The sequence below is a fragment of the Palaemon carinicauda genome, chromosome 6, assembly GCF_036898095.1.
Source record: "Palaemon carinicauda isolate YSFRI2023 chromosome 6, ASM3689809v2, whole genome shotgun sequence".
Taxonomy (NCBI): Eukaryota; Metazoa; Arthropoda; class Malacostraca; order Decapoda; family Palaemonidae; genus Palaemon; species Palaemon carinicauda.
In genome coordinates this window covers 102,430,477-102,449,461 of record NC_090730.1, presented here as the reverse complement: position 1 = coordinate 102,449,461, position 18,985 = coordinate 102,430,477, and the positions used below count along the sequence as shown (strand labels likewise).

General features: G+C 36.6%; 1 protein-coding gene across 2 annotated transcripts in view; it reads right to left on the bottom strand.

Annotated features, from left to right (window-relative positions):
- Positions 1–16,603, bottom strand: part of LOC137642609 (uncharacterized) — a 21,059-nt gene extending 4,456 nt beyond the window's left edge. The window contains exons 1-3 of one of the 2 annotated variants that reach the window (XM_068375314.1): positions 16,457–16,603; positions 11,928–12,008; positions 1,299–1,356 (exon numbers count right to left, since the gene is read on the bottom strand). In XM_068375314.1, the coding sequence (XP_068231415.1) occupies positions 1,299–1,356; positions 11,928–11,981 (112 nt within the window). In that variant the 5' untranslated portion in view covers positions 11,982–12,008; positions 16,457–16,603. Of the gene's footprint in view, positions 1–1,298; positions 1,360–11,927; positions 12,009–16,456 lie in introns of both variants that reach the window. The other variant, XM_068375313.1, reaches the window with a different exon arrangement.
- Between the last annotated feature and the right edge of the window lie 2,382 nt (positions 16,604–18,985).

The following is an 18,985-nucleotide window of genomic DNA, read 5'->3' as shown; positions in this document are numbered from 1 at the left end:
ATTATTCTTCTGAGGGCTTTGTTCTCGAATTTACTAAATCTCTTGGAGTTTGTTCCATTCTCATACCAATGACTCATGTCCATACAGTAACTACGATCTTACTAAACTGATATATAAACTTATTTTTATATTTAATTTCAGGATAATTGATTTCCAAGATCTACATAAGCTAACCATTGTCTGATTTGCTTGTTTCAATCTTTCACTAAAGTCTAATTCTAAGGACCCTGTATTGGAGATCTTAGTTCCTAGATACTTTAATGATTCTACCATATTAATATTGTCTCCTTCCAATTATATTTTATCATCCATTGCATACTCCGTTCTTATCATCTCTGTTTTTCTGCTTTTGATCTTCAGCCCAACCTCGGGTGATATTTCATGCATTCAGGTAAGTAAACATTGCAAATCATATGGTGTTCTGCAAATAATATATATATATATATATATATATATATATATATATATATATATATATATATATATATACTGTATATATGTGTGCGTGTGTGTGTGTATATGTGTGTGTGAATGTATATATACAGTATATATATATATATATATATATATATATATATATATATATATATATATATATATATATATACATATATATATATATATATATATATATATATATATATATATATATACATATATATATATGCATATATACTGTTTGTATATATATATATATATATATATATATATATATATATATATATATATATATATATATATATATATATACGTATGTATATATACACACATATATATATGCATATATACTGTTTGTATATATATATATATATATATATACGTATGTATATATACACACATATATATATGCATATATACTGTTTGTATATATATATATATATATATATATATATATATATATATATACATGTATATACAGTATATATATGTGTGTATATATATACATATATATATATATATGTATATATATATATATATATATATACATATATACAATATATATATATATATAAACATATATATATATATATATATATATATATATATAATTTATATATATATATATATGTATATATATATATATATATATATATATATATATATATATATACACACACATGTATATTCATATATATATATGTATATATATATATATATATATATATATATATACATATATATATATATATATATATATATATATATATATATATATATACAGTATGTATGGACATACTGTACTGTACTTTCCTTAAGCCCCATCATTGAGAAAAGAAATATTCAAAATTTTGTATTACCTGTTGATGTAGCAGAATCTGGATCGACATTCTCTTCTGCTGCGGCCGCTGGAGGTACCTGCTAAATATTAGTTTTTTTTTTATATAATTTTCAGTGTTAATGAGTTTATTGTTATAAACAAAATATATTATCTTCTGAAAATGTTCCAACTGATCATGAGCGAGCTAAACTGCTGACTAATCATTGCTCATGAAATAGTAGATTGAACGTCCATCTCCCAGTCATGAATCACGTCAATTCTGCACGCACTCTGAGACCTATCTCTTCCTGAATCTTTGCTATTCTTGACCTATCACTCACTTGGTCCTCTCACTTCCTTCTTCCTAAAATTTTCAGTTATTAACGTATCCTCACCAACATATAGCCGACACATCTGTCTTCTCCATACGACTTGGCTTAAGGTTCATAATCAACATATATTTTTCACCCTTCTAATACCCTTCACTCTTTCAACATGAAGTACCTAAACACTCGTTTTTCAACAGATTTTAGCCTTTTTTGCTTTTGCAATGCAAAACCTAATAAATTACTTTCAAACCTTTAAAATCAACTCAATGGTCACTAGTTTGAATCACACTTTCCTTTTTTACTCAACTAGACCTTGTGTACAATAGAGCTGCAAATGCGTGTGTGGTATAATTATGTAATCTAGTTATTGTTTGATTTATTCTATACTTTTCTTCAAAACAAGCAGGTAACACATACCGTCTAAAACACCGATAGTAATCATAACTGATTTTATTCAAAGCATCAATTTTTCTTTACTCCACCTTTCATAACATTAATAAACAATTACCTATAACCAATTTACCTCTATGAAATAACTCCTGCACCACCATTTCATTCCAACTTTTTTTCGATTTTTTTCTATTTTATTTTTAAACTCGTTCCACAATAACAATTAAATAAAAAAAAACAACCTTGTGTATGTTTAAATCACACTCCTGATCCTTCTTGGGAACTTTATTTTTTTTGCCTTTTATCGATAAAATTTTCGAACATATGCGGTGCAATATTATGCCCTCCGCTTCTTGAAGACTTTAATAGTATGTTGCTTTAGTCCAATTCGATGATAAACTTTTCAGTTACCTTTTCTCAACCTATAATATTTTGAGACAGTCAGAATTCTAATATGCTGTTTTAAACGTAAACATGTTTTATTATTTATTTATTTTTTAATATCTGGTCAGGGTATTCTCTCTCCATACACCAGACTCCAGTTCCTCTTTTATACTTCACACTACACTCTCGTCTATATAAAATTATTTGATCAGTATTTTTTTCTCCAAGATTACTATTCCGTGGTCATATCTGCTATGCAGTGGCAGTGTTGCACCAGATGAGTTTATAAACTCTCATCTCTCACTATGCATTTACTGCTACTACTACTGTTACTACTGTTATTGTTGCTATTAGTTTTAAAACTAATGGTATGTGTGATATATGTATGTGTAATTGGTGGTAGGTGGAAGAGGTTTTGAAGGAGGACGAATACTTTGGATGGTGATAATCGCAAGCATTATCTTTTCTGAAACAATATGACAAATTTGGAGATAATGTGTATTTTTCCTTAACTTATACAAACCTGGAGATATATATTTGTATTATCTTTCAGCGAAGCTGGAAGGTAGCCATTAGACTTAAAAAACGAGGTGGCAACCCTGCCTAACCGCTTGAGCAGATAGGCTGGGGTGGCTGTGCGGTAGCCAGCCGCCTCTACAGGTATATATGCTCTCACAGCAGTAAGGTACATCACTTTTCATTGCAGGCAGGACTTCTGGGGGACAGGTTATGTCGGGCTAATTTATATAAATAACTAAAGGTTTGTATTAGTTAAGGAAAAATACAAATTATATCCAAATTTGTCATGTGTTCCCATAATAACAAACCTTCCGTTATTTATTTTGGATAACTCACTCTTGGGTAGGTGGAAGTCCTATGTCTGGCATGGATATTGACACAATTTTACCAAGTATAGTATATGACTGTTATGTAGAGAAAACTTTGACACCTCGCTAAAATATAATATGTGAGTATAATAACGGCATGTGTAATACAGTGTAATAGAGTTTGTTGTCTTGTATAAACACCTGAATTTATATAGGGAAAACAAGACGTATCACATTGCTTACCTCGCAGAAACCAATGAGGATGTGAACAGTATATAAATTCATGACTTATACTAGGCTACCCAAGGGAAGTGATAATTACCGGCAAAGGTTGAAGGCAGAGTGCAGAGGAACCCATAGTGCTGTACACCAAGGAAGGGGAAGATAAAGAAAGGAAAGCCAGACACTCTCATTCATCCCAGTCTTAACCCGGGTAACCAATACCCTTAACCAACTGCTACTTGTCATTCAAGGAACCTGAGGTATTCTTACACCATTTGTTAAAAAGCCACCACAGGACCAAAAGTGAACTTATCAAGTCTCATATGGGTCACGTCTTTTAAGTAATGGGCTGTGAAAGTACTTTGTCTCTTTCACACACCCGCTTGAAGTACTTGCAACATGGAGAAGTTGCGTTTGAATAACAAGGAAGTACTAATTCCCCTGACATCATGGGCGGATCAAGGAGGAAACTGTGTTTTTAGTGATCCTCCTCTTTACTCTCCTTGAGTTAACAAAAGGAGGTGTTAGTCAGGGCCGTGTTGCTGTGGTGCATTTAGGATAGTATCTCCAACTCCTCACTGGGCATAGTAACAACTAATCTAGGTCATTCGTTACAGAACGGAGACTCGCAATCTATGGTCCAGTACCCGCGAATTTTGAGTCTAAGCAATGAACACAGGTACGAAGCTGAGTGTCACTTACCTCCTCCTCGGGAATGGGTGATGTCATGTGAGATGCCAAGAAGTTCACTGACTCTCTTTGCCAAGGCTAAAGCAAGCAGGAACACTGTCTTCAAAGTTAGGTTTCAGTCAGTTGCATGGGTTGCATGGAGGTCCTTTTCAGGATCTCAAGATGTAAACCATGTTCCAAGGAGGAGGCCTAGTCTCTGACTGAGGGCAATTGATCTCATAACTCTGTATGAGTGAAGAAAGCTCCAACATAGAGGAAATGCCAATTCATCTCAGAATAAAGGTGAGGCTTAAGGCTAAGTGATAGCCTTTCACCACCGAAACAGAAAGAAACATTTCCTCGCGTAGGTATACAAGAAACTCCGCTTTTACTGGAATAGTGGCATCGAGTGGAGAGATAGTCCTTCCACGACACCAACCACAGAAGACTCTCCATTTACCCTGGTATACTGAATCTGAAGACTTACGCAAGTAACTAGATATTCTCTCCGCAACTTGTTGTGAAAATCCCTTCTAAGAGAGGAGATGCTGGGTAGTCTCACACTGTCCTGTGAAAGATGTTCGCATGGGGATATTTGAGTATATCTGGTCGTGGAGAAAGCTCTCGCGGTAGATTTACTAGAAGTAACATGAGGTCCGGAAACCACTCTGCATGATACCATAGTGCAACTACAAGGGTCATCATTAGATCTTTGGATGCTCTGGTCTTGTTGAGCAGTCTTCTCATCAGACAAAACGGGGAAAGGCATACATGTCGATGTTGTCCCACCGTTGTTGAAATGCATCTTACCATAGAGCCTGAATTGCTGGAACTGGAGAACAGTACAGCAGAAGCTTGCTGTTCAGAGATTTTTCTAAAAGATCTACAGTCTGGGAACCCCACAAAGTCAGGACTTTGTTTGCTATCTCATGGTTCAAAGACCATTCAGAGCCTACTATCTGAGTCGCTCTGCTCAGATTGTCCATGAGCACATTCCTCTTGCGTGGAATGAAGAGAGCTGATAGAGACAACGAATGATCTTCTGACCATCAGAGGATCTTTACTGCAAGATGGCATAGAGGTTGCGAAAAGGTACCGCCCTGTTTGATTATGTAAGCCACTACTGTGGTGTTGTCGTTCATCAACAACACAGAGTGACCTGCCAGCAACTGTTAAATCTGTTGAAGAGCTAGGTAGGCTGTTCTCATCTCTAAAAGATTTATGTGCTGGTACCTTTCTGACTCTGACCAAAGGCCGCATATCGAATGGTGCAGCAGGTGAGCCCCCCCCCCCCCCCCCTCTTCTTTTGATGCATCTGTGAAGACCATGAAATCCAGAGGGGAACGAAAAGATTCTGGTCCCGTCGAAGGTTTTGGGTTGCCATCCATCAATTCAAATCCGTCACCTGCTCCTGAGTTATAGGAACTCGAGTGTCCGGTGGATCAAAGTTTTGGCTCCACCTGGACTTCAGCTGCCATCACAGGGATCTTATCCTGAGGCAGCCATTTGGACCTAGATGGATGAGAGAGATTAGATGACCTAACACACTCAACCAACGAGAAGCTGGAAGGACTTCTTTTCTGAGGAGTCGCGCAGCCGCTTCCCTCAGTATGTGTACTCTTGTGTGATGGGAAGTCTTTTACTTGGACGGTGTCTATTATCATACCAAGGTATACCAGCCTTTGTGAAGGTTGCAGTAATAACTTCTCGTGATTAATCAGGATCCCCAGATCCTGACAAAACTCAAAAATTATGTGACAAAGAAGGGTTGTCTCTGAGTCTGTTAGGATTAGCCAGTCGTCCAGATATATGAGGAGATGGAAGCCATTCTTATGAGCCCAGGATGACACTAGCGCGATCATTCTGGTGAATACCTGTGGAGATGTTGCGTGACCGAAGCATAGAACTTTGAAATGATATATCTTTTCCTCGAGTATGAATCTTCGATACTTCCTTGAAGATGGATGGATTGAGATCTGGAAGTATGCGTTCTTCAGATCCAATGTGTACATGAAGTCCCTTGGACGAACCGCTTGAATGACAGTGTCTGCCGTCTCCATTCTGAACTGAGTCTATTGAGCAATTTTGTTCAGAAGAGAGAGGTCAATGACTGGTCTCCAGCCTTCAGTCACCTTTTCACCAGAAAAATTCGACTGTAGAAGCCTGGGGACCCGTCGGCAACCTCTTGGAAAGCACCTTTCTGCAGCATGGTCTGGACTTCGGCCCTGAGGGCCAGCTCCTTTGCGGGTCCCTTTGCATTAAAGCTTAGATCACGAGTCAGAGGTGGGAGAGAATGAATGAACAGGACTTGATACCCTAGGGCGACCCCTTCGACTGTTCAGAGTTCTGTCGAATGAAGCTGCTACCTCTACTAACGGCTATGTAGGCATCCTCCCACAGGTGGTAGGTGAAGCGGATTGCCTTTGCTAATGGGAGTGACCACCTAAGCCACTTACCTTTCCTCCCTTCTTTCCTCTGAAGGACTTAGTCCCTTTCTGGCCTTTGGGTGGAAAGGGCTGCTTAGACACCTTTGAAGGTACGAAGGACCTAGAAGCTGAAGGATGAGAAGAGGAAGATACTTGCTAAGTACTAGATGATTGGGAAGGTCTACCATAGGGCCTCGATGTCATGGCCTTATGGAGGAGAGAATCATTTGACGATTTCATCCACCTCTCAGTAGCCCTCTCTATATCCTCTGGAACGAAGAGAGAAGAACCCTCAAGTTTGGAGTTCCTCAACCGGGAGACTTCCACCTTCGGCACCTGCTCGTGGAATTTCCCGATGACGATATTCCTTCTCTTAAGTATAGCATTCGCCCACAAGTTGACAATGTGGTGCAACAGGAACTCAAGAGTTTGAGTATCTGACAACAGGAAAGATTCCAAAGTCTTCCTAACTGGCTCCTTTGCAATAACGTGGATGCGGACCATAAAGCTCAAAGATCTTAGCCATAAGTCAATCCATGAAGCAGCCTGCTTGGTGTACTTCGCGTATCTTTTTATGTTCAGGAGCTCAACTGCCGAGAGGAAGGCCCTTAGAGAGAGACTCTACTGAAGGGTCGAGGGACATGGTGGAATTAGGTTTCCCTTCGATCACGTAACATTTCCTTTGTAGGACAAAAGGAAGTGGAAGAGACCAGGAGGAGGAACTTGCTCTCAAGGAAGTAGAAATTCCAGCTATCTGGTTGATAGCTTTTCTTTTGCCAGCTGTCAAACCCTTAAACCAAGGTAAAGCAGCAGTGGACCTGGAAGGATTCTGGGTCTCGAATATTTCATCGAGAACCATATCCTTACCTTCCAAGGTGGTGGAACCAGGAGTAGGTAGCCTATTAAAAGCCCTCATGCTAGCGAGGACCTGCCAAAAAATTGTCCTCTGACTCATGTCTCTCTTGTTCGGTGTGGTAGTTCTGACTAACCGCCTTTAGAAAATTTTCATCATCGGAATCCACGAGGTCATCATCCTCCAGGCTCACGTCCAGAGTCTGGGGTATTTCAGGGTTATCAAGCATATCACTAGAGGGACCCGCCACAGGGGACCTTCTCTGCTCCTCAGCCACACGAGCCTCCCTTGTTGCAACGTTCTTGTGTTTCATCTTAGTGTCCTTCAACTCCCTGGGCACAGGTTGTTCCTCCGCTCTATTAGGAGGGGGAACTTGCAAGTTTTTGAGGCACCCGATGAGGTTTTGACAGTAGAAGCTGAAGGCTCCTCCTCTGGAGGAGGCAAGTAAATCGGACGCTGGTCCGGAGCCACTACCTCAATCACTTGAGGATTGAAGGGATGGAGGGTTATCTCCCTGGGCGAGCCTATTTCCCTACTCGTCCTATGGCAGATGAGGTCAGCGTGAGGTGGAGTTGCGCCTCTCATCCTTCTTTTCTGCATCTTAGCCATGGGTTCCCCTGTCTTCACCTGGGTAAAGCATAGGTTGACCAAGTAAGAGTCAGAAGATCGAGGACCATCGGCACGCGATCGGCATTGAGGGGATCAGCGAGCCTTGTCCGACATTTATCTCCTTCTAGGATCTAGACTCCCAATGGACGAACTCGATGACGGTTCCAGAGTAATCTTAGTGGTCGCTTTAACTGGAGCAGTCGGAGGATGTAGCGGTGGAGGAGACAGATTCAGAGACTTCTGCAGGTTGGTGAGAAAAATAATCACCCATGCAGGAAGTTCTGCTCCTCTAGGTAACCCCTGGGCTTCCCTTGGAGGTCTAGGAAAAGAACCTCCCTTGTGGGAACTCAAAAAGGAGCCTCAGTCGAAGCAGGGGAGAGTCTCCATGGCAAAGGAACATATTCCTTTAGTGAACAAGAAGGACGGTCCGAAATAAGAGGGACATTTACGAACCTATGAGGCAGCTCCTTGAAACCCTCTGAAAAAGGGTGTCGGCCTGCCGTTGAAGGTGGTAGACGCTGAAGGTCGCGGCGATGGTTTTTGTACCGCACTTACTCGCAGTTCCAACACTTCTGCTCGTGAACTGCTCGTGGAAATCGTCGATTTGTTCACGAAATCACGAAGTTTGAGCACAAAATCACGAGTTTTAGCCATCAACGGACGAGATTCAGGAGCAGAAGTGCTCAAAACAGAAGCAATAGGAGCCACACAGAAAGAGGAAGGTCTAACACCTTCCTGCTGCCACAGAGAAGCTCCTGCATCCAACGAAGTCGGCAGAGAAGGGCTTTGAGTAGGAACAACCCTTATCATTGGAGAATGCGTCACAGCGGGACACATTTAGAAGTATCACATAGGTGAACGCTTTGCTAATACTCTCCAGGCAGTGAAAGACACTGGAGTTTTAGGCGAACACCTGTCTGAGGAGAGGTTTTTCTCCTGATCAGGCTCGGTCCTAGGTTGTTTAGGAGAAGGTCGGGTTGAGGGCCTACTAGCAGATGGACTTAGCGAATGCCTTCCTCTACTTCTAGATGAGGAATGTCTAGACTTTGATCGTGAACACGCGGTTTGTGATCGTGAATGAGCTGTTTGTGAACAGGAGTTTTTGGCTCTCATTCGAGAACGGCATGAACGTCATTACTGTCTAGATCACGAATACGAGCAGCAGCCTCGCGAACATGAAAGTCGTTTCCCTTGTGAGTGTGACCCTATGATAAATCAGATCTTCCGATCGTCGCGAACGGCGATCAGGGAAAAAGTGTCCAGAAGAGTGAGGCGATGGCGATGCTCGTCCTATTGCACTGCTGGGGGTAGGAGCGCTGGGCCCTCAAAGATCAGCACCTGCAACCTGCGCGTTCTTGAGAAGAGAAACAAAGGGTTCAGGGTTACAGTATGACATAGTCCCAGGATGGTAAGAGTGTTCGTCGTCAGCAGAAGGCCGTTAGGTAGGCGAACGCGAGCGATTACCTCGTACCATGACTGGAAGGTCCAGGAGAAGGCGAAAGATGGACGTTGCACAGTTTCAGAGCATGAGATGTTGATGGCTCTAGAGAGGAGTCCTTTCTAGTACTGCGCTGAAGGAGACGCAGAAGTTCCTCCTTCGAAGGGGGTCCCGAAATCCCTATGGTCGGTCACACCTGCAAGAGATCTGGAAGGGAGAATGGCTTCCCGGTGGCTGGAGGTGAAATTGCTCCTCTAGGGGAAGCAACAAGCCCCCAGTACCCCGGTGTTGCCAAGGAGTTAGTCGGTCTGCGCTCCTACTCGTTAGTCCCTAAAAGAACGCGAGCAAGAAGGAGCTTTGGAAAGGGATTTGGGGGTGCGAGACGAAGAAGACCATGCTATCTTTGACCCTGAGGGAGAATGGTCACACTTGGCCTACTTCTTCCTACGCCATCCAAATTTCTCCCAATGGGAGGCATGCCACTCCCTAAACTCTGCGCAGAGCGAACCCTGCTCACAGCGATGGTCTCTGTACGAAGGACACACAGAGTGCAGGTCGGTCTCTGATGAAGACATGAACGTACCGCACGCTCACCCTCACACCCTGGCCATGTTCACATGAAGGCAATCGAAAAGAAAACATGCACACCTGAAAAGAAAAAGAATATCAAAAACTTCAGTGACAGTCTGGGGAGAGAGAGGAGAGGACACGTCCAATCTCTACCGAGCAGTGGCGTACCTCAGTGCTGTGAGAGTATATATAGAAGAGGATGGCTGCCCCCCAGCCAGCCCGAGCCTACCCGCAGAAGCGGTTAGGCAGGGTTGCCACCTTGCACTTCAATTCTAATGGCTACCTTCCAGCTTCGCCGAAAGATTATCCAAATAAATGACGGAAGGTTTGTTAGTATGAGAACAAATCTTTTTCTTAAAATTTCTAATAGAAAGTGTATGCCATATACTACAATATCTCATTATGCGGTATTTGTTTACAAGACCACGTACTCCATATATGCAATTATGCACAGTTATTGTTTTCCTCTATTACTTTTTCATAATTTTAAACAATTCGCCACATGGGAAACAAGGTATAATTATAAAAAAAAAAAAACACCTGAATAAGAGAAAAAAGTAGCCTGGTTTCCTCGCTAAATGACCTGGAACTGACATCGTCAACATAGTCAACCAAATGGAAGTTCGTGATACCAGTGTACATTTGCTATATATTCAAAATATATATCAAATGAAAAATGTAGTAATTACTCTTAAGTGTCCTATGGACACCTTTGAGTAATTATCCCATTTTTAATTTAGTATATATTTTGAATATATAACAAATGTACGCTGGCATCACGAACTTCTGTTTCGTTGACTATGTTAACGATGTCAGTTCCAGGTCCATTAGTGAGGAAACCCCCCTTTTTTTAATCTATTACTGTTTTATAATTTTAACTTTTTTCCATGTGAATTGTTTTAAATTATGAAAAAATTTAACAAAGGAAAACAATATATCTGCATAATTATATATATATATATATATATATATATATATATATATATATATATATATACAGAGAGAGAGAGAGAGAGAGAGAGAGAGAGAGAGAGAGAGAGAGAGAGAGAGCGTGGTCTTGTAAACAAATACCTATTATGTAGTACCATAAGCCTTTGGAAAGTTCTCGTTATCTCCATTCAACAGTTATTTAAAATGTATACTCCTCCAACTAATAACAATCATTTCCTAAATTTTCTATATTAGTACTGGTCTGGCAATAGCCATTTGCTTCTTATTTATTCATTCTATTTTTATTTACCTGTAATTAGAGTTGATGCCATTTTTTTTACAATATAACAACTAGAATATTATCTGAATATACATTGTTTCGGCTTCAATTAACTCTTCCCTTTACCTTGGCATTCTCTTTTTCATGATCACATTGTATGTGCATCTGGAAGATATTGTTAAATCATTAGTGACCCAAAACCTTGAAACTTTAAAATTCACTATTTGCCTTTGCCCTTGCTAGCTCTTCTCCCTTATTATCTCCACGAATAATTTTGAGCTATTATTTAATAAATCACTTGCCTTCCCTTTTATAGTCACTTCCAATTCATATTCTTAATTTTCCATCAATCAGTTTACTGTTTATATGTCCATTAATCAACGCTCTTTTTTCCATTGTTTCCACACATACCGTACATGAACACGTTCTATTGAAGCCAAGAGTTTCCTACCATCAGCCTCATTTCATGAATTTTCTACTAATCCTAAGGTAATTCTAATTAAGATAGCACAAAACATTTTATATACGTCATTTCTCTCCACACCTCCTGTCTATTCTTATTCATGAAGTTACGATGCCATCGTATTCCTTCTTCAGTTAAGAAGATACTAACGCATATATAACTTTATTGCTTCTCTTCAGCAGACCAAAGAATGGAAATGCATCTGTTCAATTATACATACATGCATACACGTGATTCCTATATCTATTAAGGTACCTCATTGAAAAAGATTATACTTACTGCTGCGTAGGCTGCAGCAACACAGACAAGGAGAGCGATGACGAAGACTTTCATTTTCAGTGATTGATTTATGTGTTGTATCTGGAAATTAAGAAAAGTCCTTAAATAAGAGTAAACAGTTTCAAAAGAAAAGAACTGCTTTTGAACTTTGTAATTGACGAATAATCATTCGCATTTCATTCCGTTACTCAAATTAATAAACTTATGATAATATTCACAGTCACCCAGATCCAAAACTGTAACTCAGCAAAATCCATGATTCTTTTAATAATAATAATAATAATAATAATAATAATAATAATAATAATAATAATAATAATAATAATAATAATAACAATATTTTTCCACTCCTATGTAATGTATGTAGCTTACATGACTAAAAACATTTACTTTACTTGTATTTTAAAAAGTAGTCATTATTTAACATTCTATCTACTTCATCATTTCTTAATTCTACTAATATGTGTTTAACCACGAAGTTTTCTTTGAACTAGTTATTTAGAAGAAAGACTGAGAAACACCAATAATCAATTGATAAGAATTACCATAACATCTTTTTAAGATTTAAAGTTTTTTCTAAGTAACATTCTTCTATGCTTACTAACTATAGACCCCAACTGGTATTTTTCCTTTGCTTTATATAAAGACTGCAGATTTCTTACTCCAAAGTTATCTGTTATTTTGAGCACGTTAGCAAGAAGAGGAGCTTTTAGCACTTGTTGGAGAATTGGTAATGTTACTCCACTATGAAAATGTGTTTGTGGTAGCTCGAGTCCAACTGATTAGTGGCAAAACGTCTTAATAAGTTTGCTGAAGGTAATCATCTATTACCTATGTTGCAATTTGGTTTTCGTAAAGGCCTTGCAGCTTGTGGTGCCTTTCTTGCTATATCCAATGCTGTACATAAAGCCCTTGATTATGGTCAGGAAGTTAGTATCATTGGCTTGATTTTAGTGCTGTTTTTGACTGTGTTAATCATGATGTCCTTGTTTTCAAACTCAAACTGTTGGGAGTGGGCGGGTCGTTTCTTGGCATCATTAAGGAATTTTTAAGTAATAGTTCACAAAGAGTTGTTGTTGATGGGCACCATAGTGAGTATAGGAACGTGATATCTGGTGTTCCTCAGGGTAGTGTTCTTGGCCTATTACTTTTCATACTATATAAACATGATATGATGTTTGGTCTCGAAAACAAGCTTGTTGCATATGCATTATGATGCTACTCTCTTTGCATCAATTCCATCTCCTGAATGTAGATCTGGGGTTGCTGAATCCCTTAATTGGTGCAAATTATGGGGTATGAATTTGAATCCTAACAAAAATCAAAGTATGATTGTAAGTAGGTCATGGACCGTGGCTCCTCAACATCTGGATCTCAGCGTTGATAATGTTTCTTTAACTTTGTATGACTCTTTTAAAATTTTAGGTGTGATTCTCGACAGAAAATTTACTTTTGTGAAACCCATTAGGTCTGTGTTTTCTTTAATTGCACAAAAAAAATGGGCTTATTGAGAAAGTCTTTCATGATTTTTGGTGATCAATCTATTCTGAACAAGTTTTTATGTTGAACAGGTTTACATAAATCCTTTTATAGTTTATATATCAAATGTATGTTTTAATGTTGCTAATGTTTTTAAAATATCTTATTTTAATTTTTCATTACTTCTTATATCGTTTATTTATTTCCTTATTTCCTTTCCTCACTGGGCTATTTTTCCCTGTTGGAGCCCTTGGGCTTATAACATCTTGCTTTTCCAACTAGGGTTGTAACTTACCTAATAATAATAATAATAATAATAGTAATAATAATAATAATAATAATAATAATAACTAGCGAAACCCGTGTAAATTACACGAAATGATATTTTCAATACTAATTATCTTGTTCCTAACCTATACATGTTTGACTAAAATGTGGTAAGATTTGGTTTGTATATTCATTTAAAAAAAAAAAAGCAATACATGAAACAATTTACAAAAAATCTTTATATACAATATTTCTAATGAAGGTAGTTCCTCTTCTCTGGCCATGAGTAGAATTATTCTGAGAAGAAATTTTCACTCTTACACTGTTCATAAACCTTGCTCTTGAGAAGGCTACATAAAGTTGTCCATGAGTAAAGCAAGGTTGTGGTAGGTAGATCCAAAACTTATCGAAGGTCTGTCTCTGTCCTTGAGCTTTATTAATTGTCATTGAATATGATAGGCGGACGGGAAATTGAGTAATGTCTAGGAAGATTTGAGGCAAAGGGTGATCAGAATTATGATAAATCTTTTACAATAAGAACGGATTAGTCGTTAAATGAAAAGGCGCGAGATTAATTCTATAATCTAGGTTATGGAAATTGAGTTGAATATGGTAGGCGGCCGGGAAATTGAGTAATGTCTAGGAAGATTTGAAGCAAAGGGTGAACAGAATTATGAGAAATCTTTTACAATAGGAACGGATTGTTAAACAAAAAGGCCCGAGATTAATTTTATAATTCAAGTTAAGGAAATTGATAGAACTCAATTTTTTGTCTAATATTTAAAAAAAGAATCAGGTGCTAAAGACAAATTTGGGAAAACTATATAAGATGTGCTTTGGTTAAGTAATCAAAGTCTAATGTGAATTTTTAAAAATATACCATGAAATTATTTCCGTTTTCTTTAAAGCTTGTCACACTAGTATACCATAAAATTATTTCCGTTTTCTTTAAAGCGTGACACAAAATGAATAACACACACGCTATTTTATTAATATATAGATAATAATAGTAATAATAATAATAATAATAATAATAATAATATAGTCATTGCAAGATTTAACATGGAAATATTATTTCACCCCGCCAGTTACAATTCAACATGCATTCAAATAATGTTAAAACCCATTACAAAAGCTACTAACGCGCACAAAAAATGAGTCATTATAGCTGGATCAATCGGAGTCAGAACAGGCCGAGACTAGAACTGATTGGCTACGTTTTAAATTGAGCCTAAAACGACTTTTAACGCAGTTCCAGATACCCGTTGATTGTTACATTAAATCAGCATTGGATAAGATTACCAAAATGCGAAAAAATTCCAAGTGTTTAGAAGGTTAATAGTATCAAATCCCCTAAATTCTCGAGAATTTAAGAACAAAATTTTGTTGTTTTATAAATTATTTATCTATATACCTATTCATCTGTCTATCTATGTACAGGCTTAGAAACTAGAGGTTGGTTGTTTAAATGACGACAAAGTTTCTTTACAATTCTCCAAAATACCCATTCTTTTCAAAATAACCTGTCCAGGTGTATGCATTGTACATGATTAACAAAAGTTAATTTTTTCAAATCATAGAAATAATTTTTTAAAGATCCTTTTATTGCTTGCAAATGAACTATATCTGACTATTTCCAAATTTAAATAGTGTTGTCATGTATCCTTTCTCTGCACCCATTACGACTAAACTTCTCATATTATGTCGATTAGATAATTAGAACTGTTACTAACGTAACTTTGAGTAGCTGGAGCATGGTATAACATAGGCTTCACTTTTCATGTCTTAACCTTTTCACTACTGCTACAGGTATGAGGAGCGAATAGAGCTTAAGTGCTCGTTCTCAACGACTGTCAATAGAATGTAGTGTTACATTCTGCGGATATTAAATTCATATGTCGTAATTGTCATGACTATTCGTAATTCTTCCTTTCTAACCTCAACAAGACGTTTTTCACTACGTCACCTTACTGAAAATGGGTTAATTTCTTCTTTATTGTAGGAACTCTTCACTTACTTATCTTTAAGGTTTATTGTGTTTGCAGATTTTAGAGCATAACCAAAGATATTAAGGAAGCAGGAAATTAAGAATTCCTTGCAAGAAAATTAATGGTATAATCATGACCAGTAGCAATGTACATTGACATTTGATATATATATTCAACAACACATATGATTCTTTGAATACAATAGGCTAGAGTTCCTTTAACTGAGGGTACACTCGAGCAAAATGTTCTAATGACAAAATAAACTAAAAAAAACGAAAGATTTCAAAATCACTTAAATTCACAACGAAATCAATGTGGTACTGATATTAGTGTCTTTAATAAAAGAAATCTTAAAAGTTTCTTAGAGCAACCAAAACTTAATGAAATGACGATTGATAGACACGGAATTGTAAAACAGATAACGAGAGGGATGAATGCTATTGTTAGTACATACACAGCCTAAAGTATATGAAAAGATAAAGAGATATAGAGAAATTTGCTTATAAAGGCATATTATATATTTTCACTAAATCCACAAATGCACAAATTACTACATGTGCAGTCAAAAGTGAGTGCAAAGATAAATAGATATGGAGACATACAGTACATATACATATATATATATATATATATATATATATATATATATATATATATATATATATATATATATATATATATATATATATATATATATACAGTAAATCGGCAAACACAAAGACCACAGAACGTTAGAACATTAGTGATTATTCACATATATGAATATTATCATTTTCTGAAGAAAACCAAACTCACCTCTTCCAACAAAGACAAGAAGTCTTCTTTCGCCTGTGTCTGAAGTGCCAATGGAGGCGCAAGGGAGCTGTGGAAGCCGGTCAGACCTGTGTTATCATTTTATTTGGATAGTGACAAGGCTTATCAGGGGTAATTTTTTTTTTTTTTTTTTTTTCAGCAGTGGAGTTACGTGAACTAGATAGCGCTTATCTCTCCTAACAAAGTCAAATTTTCATATCAATGTTAGTTGTTGCACAGGATTAGACATTAATTAGATTAACTCTTTAGCATGAGCCAATAAAAAAAATTAATAGAACCACAAATATAGCTTACTGAGCAAGGCAGTATTTAACCAATGATACTATAAATGTTTTCACACAAAAATAAACTAGTTTGATGACAGAGCTAATCCACATTTTGCTCTGCACTGTACCAATAGCGGCTGATATATATAAATATGAATATATACATATATATATATATATATATATATATATATATATATATATATGTGTGTGTGTGTGTGTGTGTGTCTATACATATATGTATATATACATATATATATATATATATATATATATATATATATATATATATATACATATATATATATATATATATATATATATATATATATATATATATATGTATATATATATATAAATATTTATATATATATATATATATATACATATATATATGTATATATATATAAATATTTATATATATACATGTATATATATATATATATATATATATATACATATATATATATATATATATATATATATATATATACATATATATATATATATATATATATATATATATATATATATATATATATCATCACCACCATCATCATCCTCATCTCCTCCCACGCCTATTGACGCAAAGGGCATCGGTTAGATTTCGCCAGTCGTCTCTATCTTGAGCTTTTAATTCAATACTTCTTCACTCATCGTCTCCTACTTCGCACTTCATAGTCCTAAGACATGTAAGCCCGGTGTAAAGGTTTCAAATTACCCGCAGTTTCAAGCTACCCCCCGGTAACTTGAACCCGGTTTCAGATTACCGGGGATGTACTTTGAAACCGGTTTCAAGCTACCCCCTCATCGGAATAGAAAATAATTTATATGACAGTGCACATATGTATCATGTATTTAGTGCTGACTTTGCAGTAGTAGAATAGAAGAGTTTATTTTCGTATTGAGGGCAAAATATTGTAAAGGCCTATTACTCAAATATATCACTCGTTAGAAGCCACACACTCTGTCATTCAAGTTTTTGAGATAACGGCTGGTAAAGAATTATTGTAGTGCTCGTGTGATTGTCGAGAATCATTTTCTTTTATCATCTCAAATAGATTAAATTGTGTGCTTCAGGTGCATGAGTTTCACACAGCAATATGCGAGGAGAAATTGACAAAAAAATCCACAAAGAGATGTGTACTTTGTCTCAATACTATTTCAAATTTACGAAGAAGATGGAGATGTACCGAAAGACAAAAACACACATTGCCATAATTCTAATTCTAACATTGTTTCGAAAATAGAGAAAAGAATGCCATTTGATGTTATGATGAATGCCATTACTTTAAATGTTAAACTTTAATTATATAAAAACTCAACTTCTAATTGTTATACTTTTTGTAACATTATTCAATTGTACAATAAAGAAACGTGACCCAAAATTGCCACAATTCCGATATAGTTTCTTAGGTCAGCGATGGACATTCATTAATCGGCTTTCGTCAGAAAGTATCCCTTGCAGGCAGGTACTGGCAGGAACTACCTGCGAAGAAAGTAGCTTACTACTTGAGTTCCACACCCAGATGTAGGAGAGAGAGAGAGAGAGAGAGAGAGAGAGAGAGAGAGAGAGAGAGAGAGATATGCCTCAAAGATTATAACCAGTCAAGGGAAACTAGGAAACATATAGAAGCATCATAATTATTTTGTCAGCCAAAACGGAAGGTTATCCATCCCCATACACAGCAACAGTAGGTTATTTACTTGTCAAGCACGAGAGATTGTTAATAATGTTTCGAAATATTTGATTTCATAAAAACAGAAAGGAGGTCCTGTTACTGATGTTTCTAAAGCAATTTTTTTCGCATAGCAGAAGCAACCAATTTAAGCAAAACTACTATCACAGTCAAATTAACAGTAACGAAATTTTGAACAATGGTTCCGTAAGCAGTTGCTACCAAATATATTCCCATCTGCTATAATATTAATGGTAGCGCATCTTATCATAGATCAAAATTATATAAACCTGCAACAGCATCAATCAAGGGACAAATAGAATAATGGCTCATCAAAAAAATCGTATCACCAAGAGACAGTATTTTAAAAAGTCAACTTTTGGAAATGGCAGAGGAATGCTCCCAGAATATTGATAACGCTTACGTGATTGCTAAAATTGCAGTTGAAAATGGTCACAAAGTTATTCGTCTTCCTCCATACATTTGCCAATATAATCTAGTGCAACATATTTGGGCACAAGTGAAGACCTATGAATAAAAAAAGAAAAAATCAAAATGTTAGATTT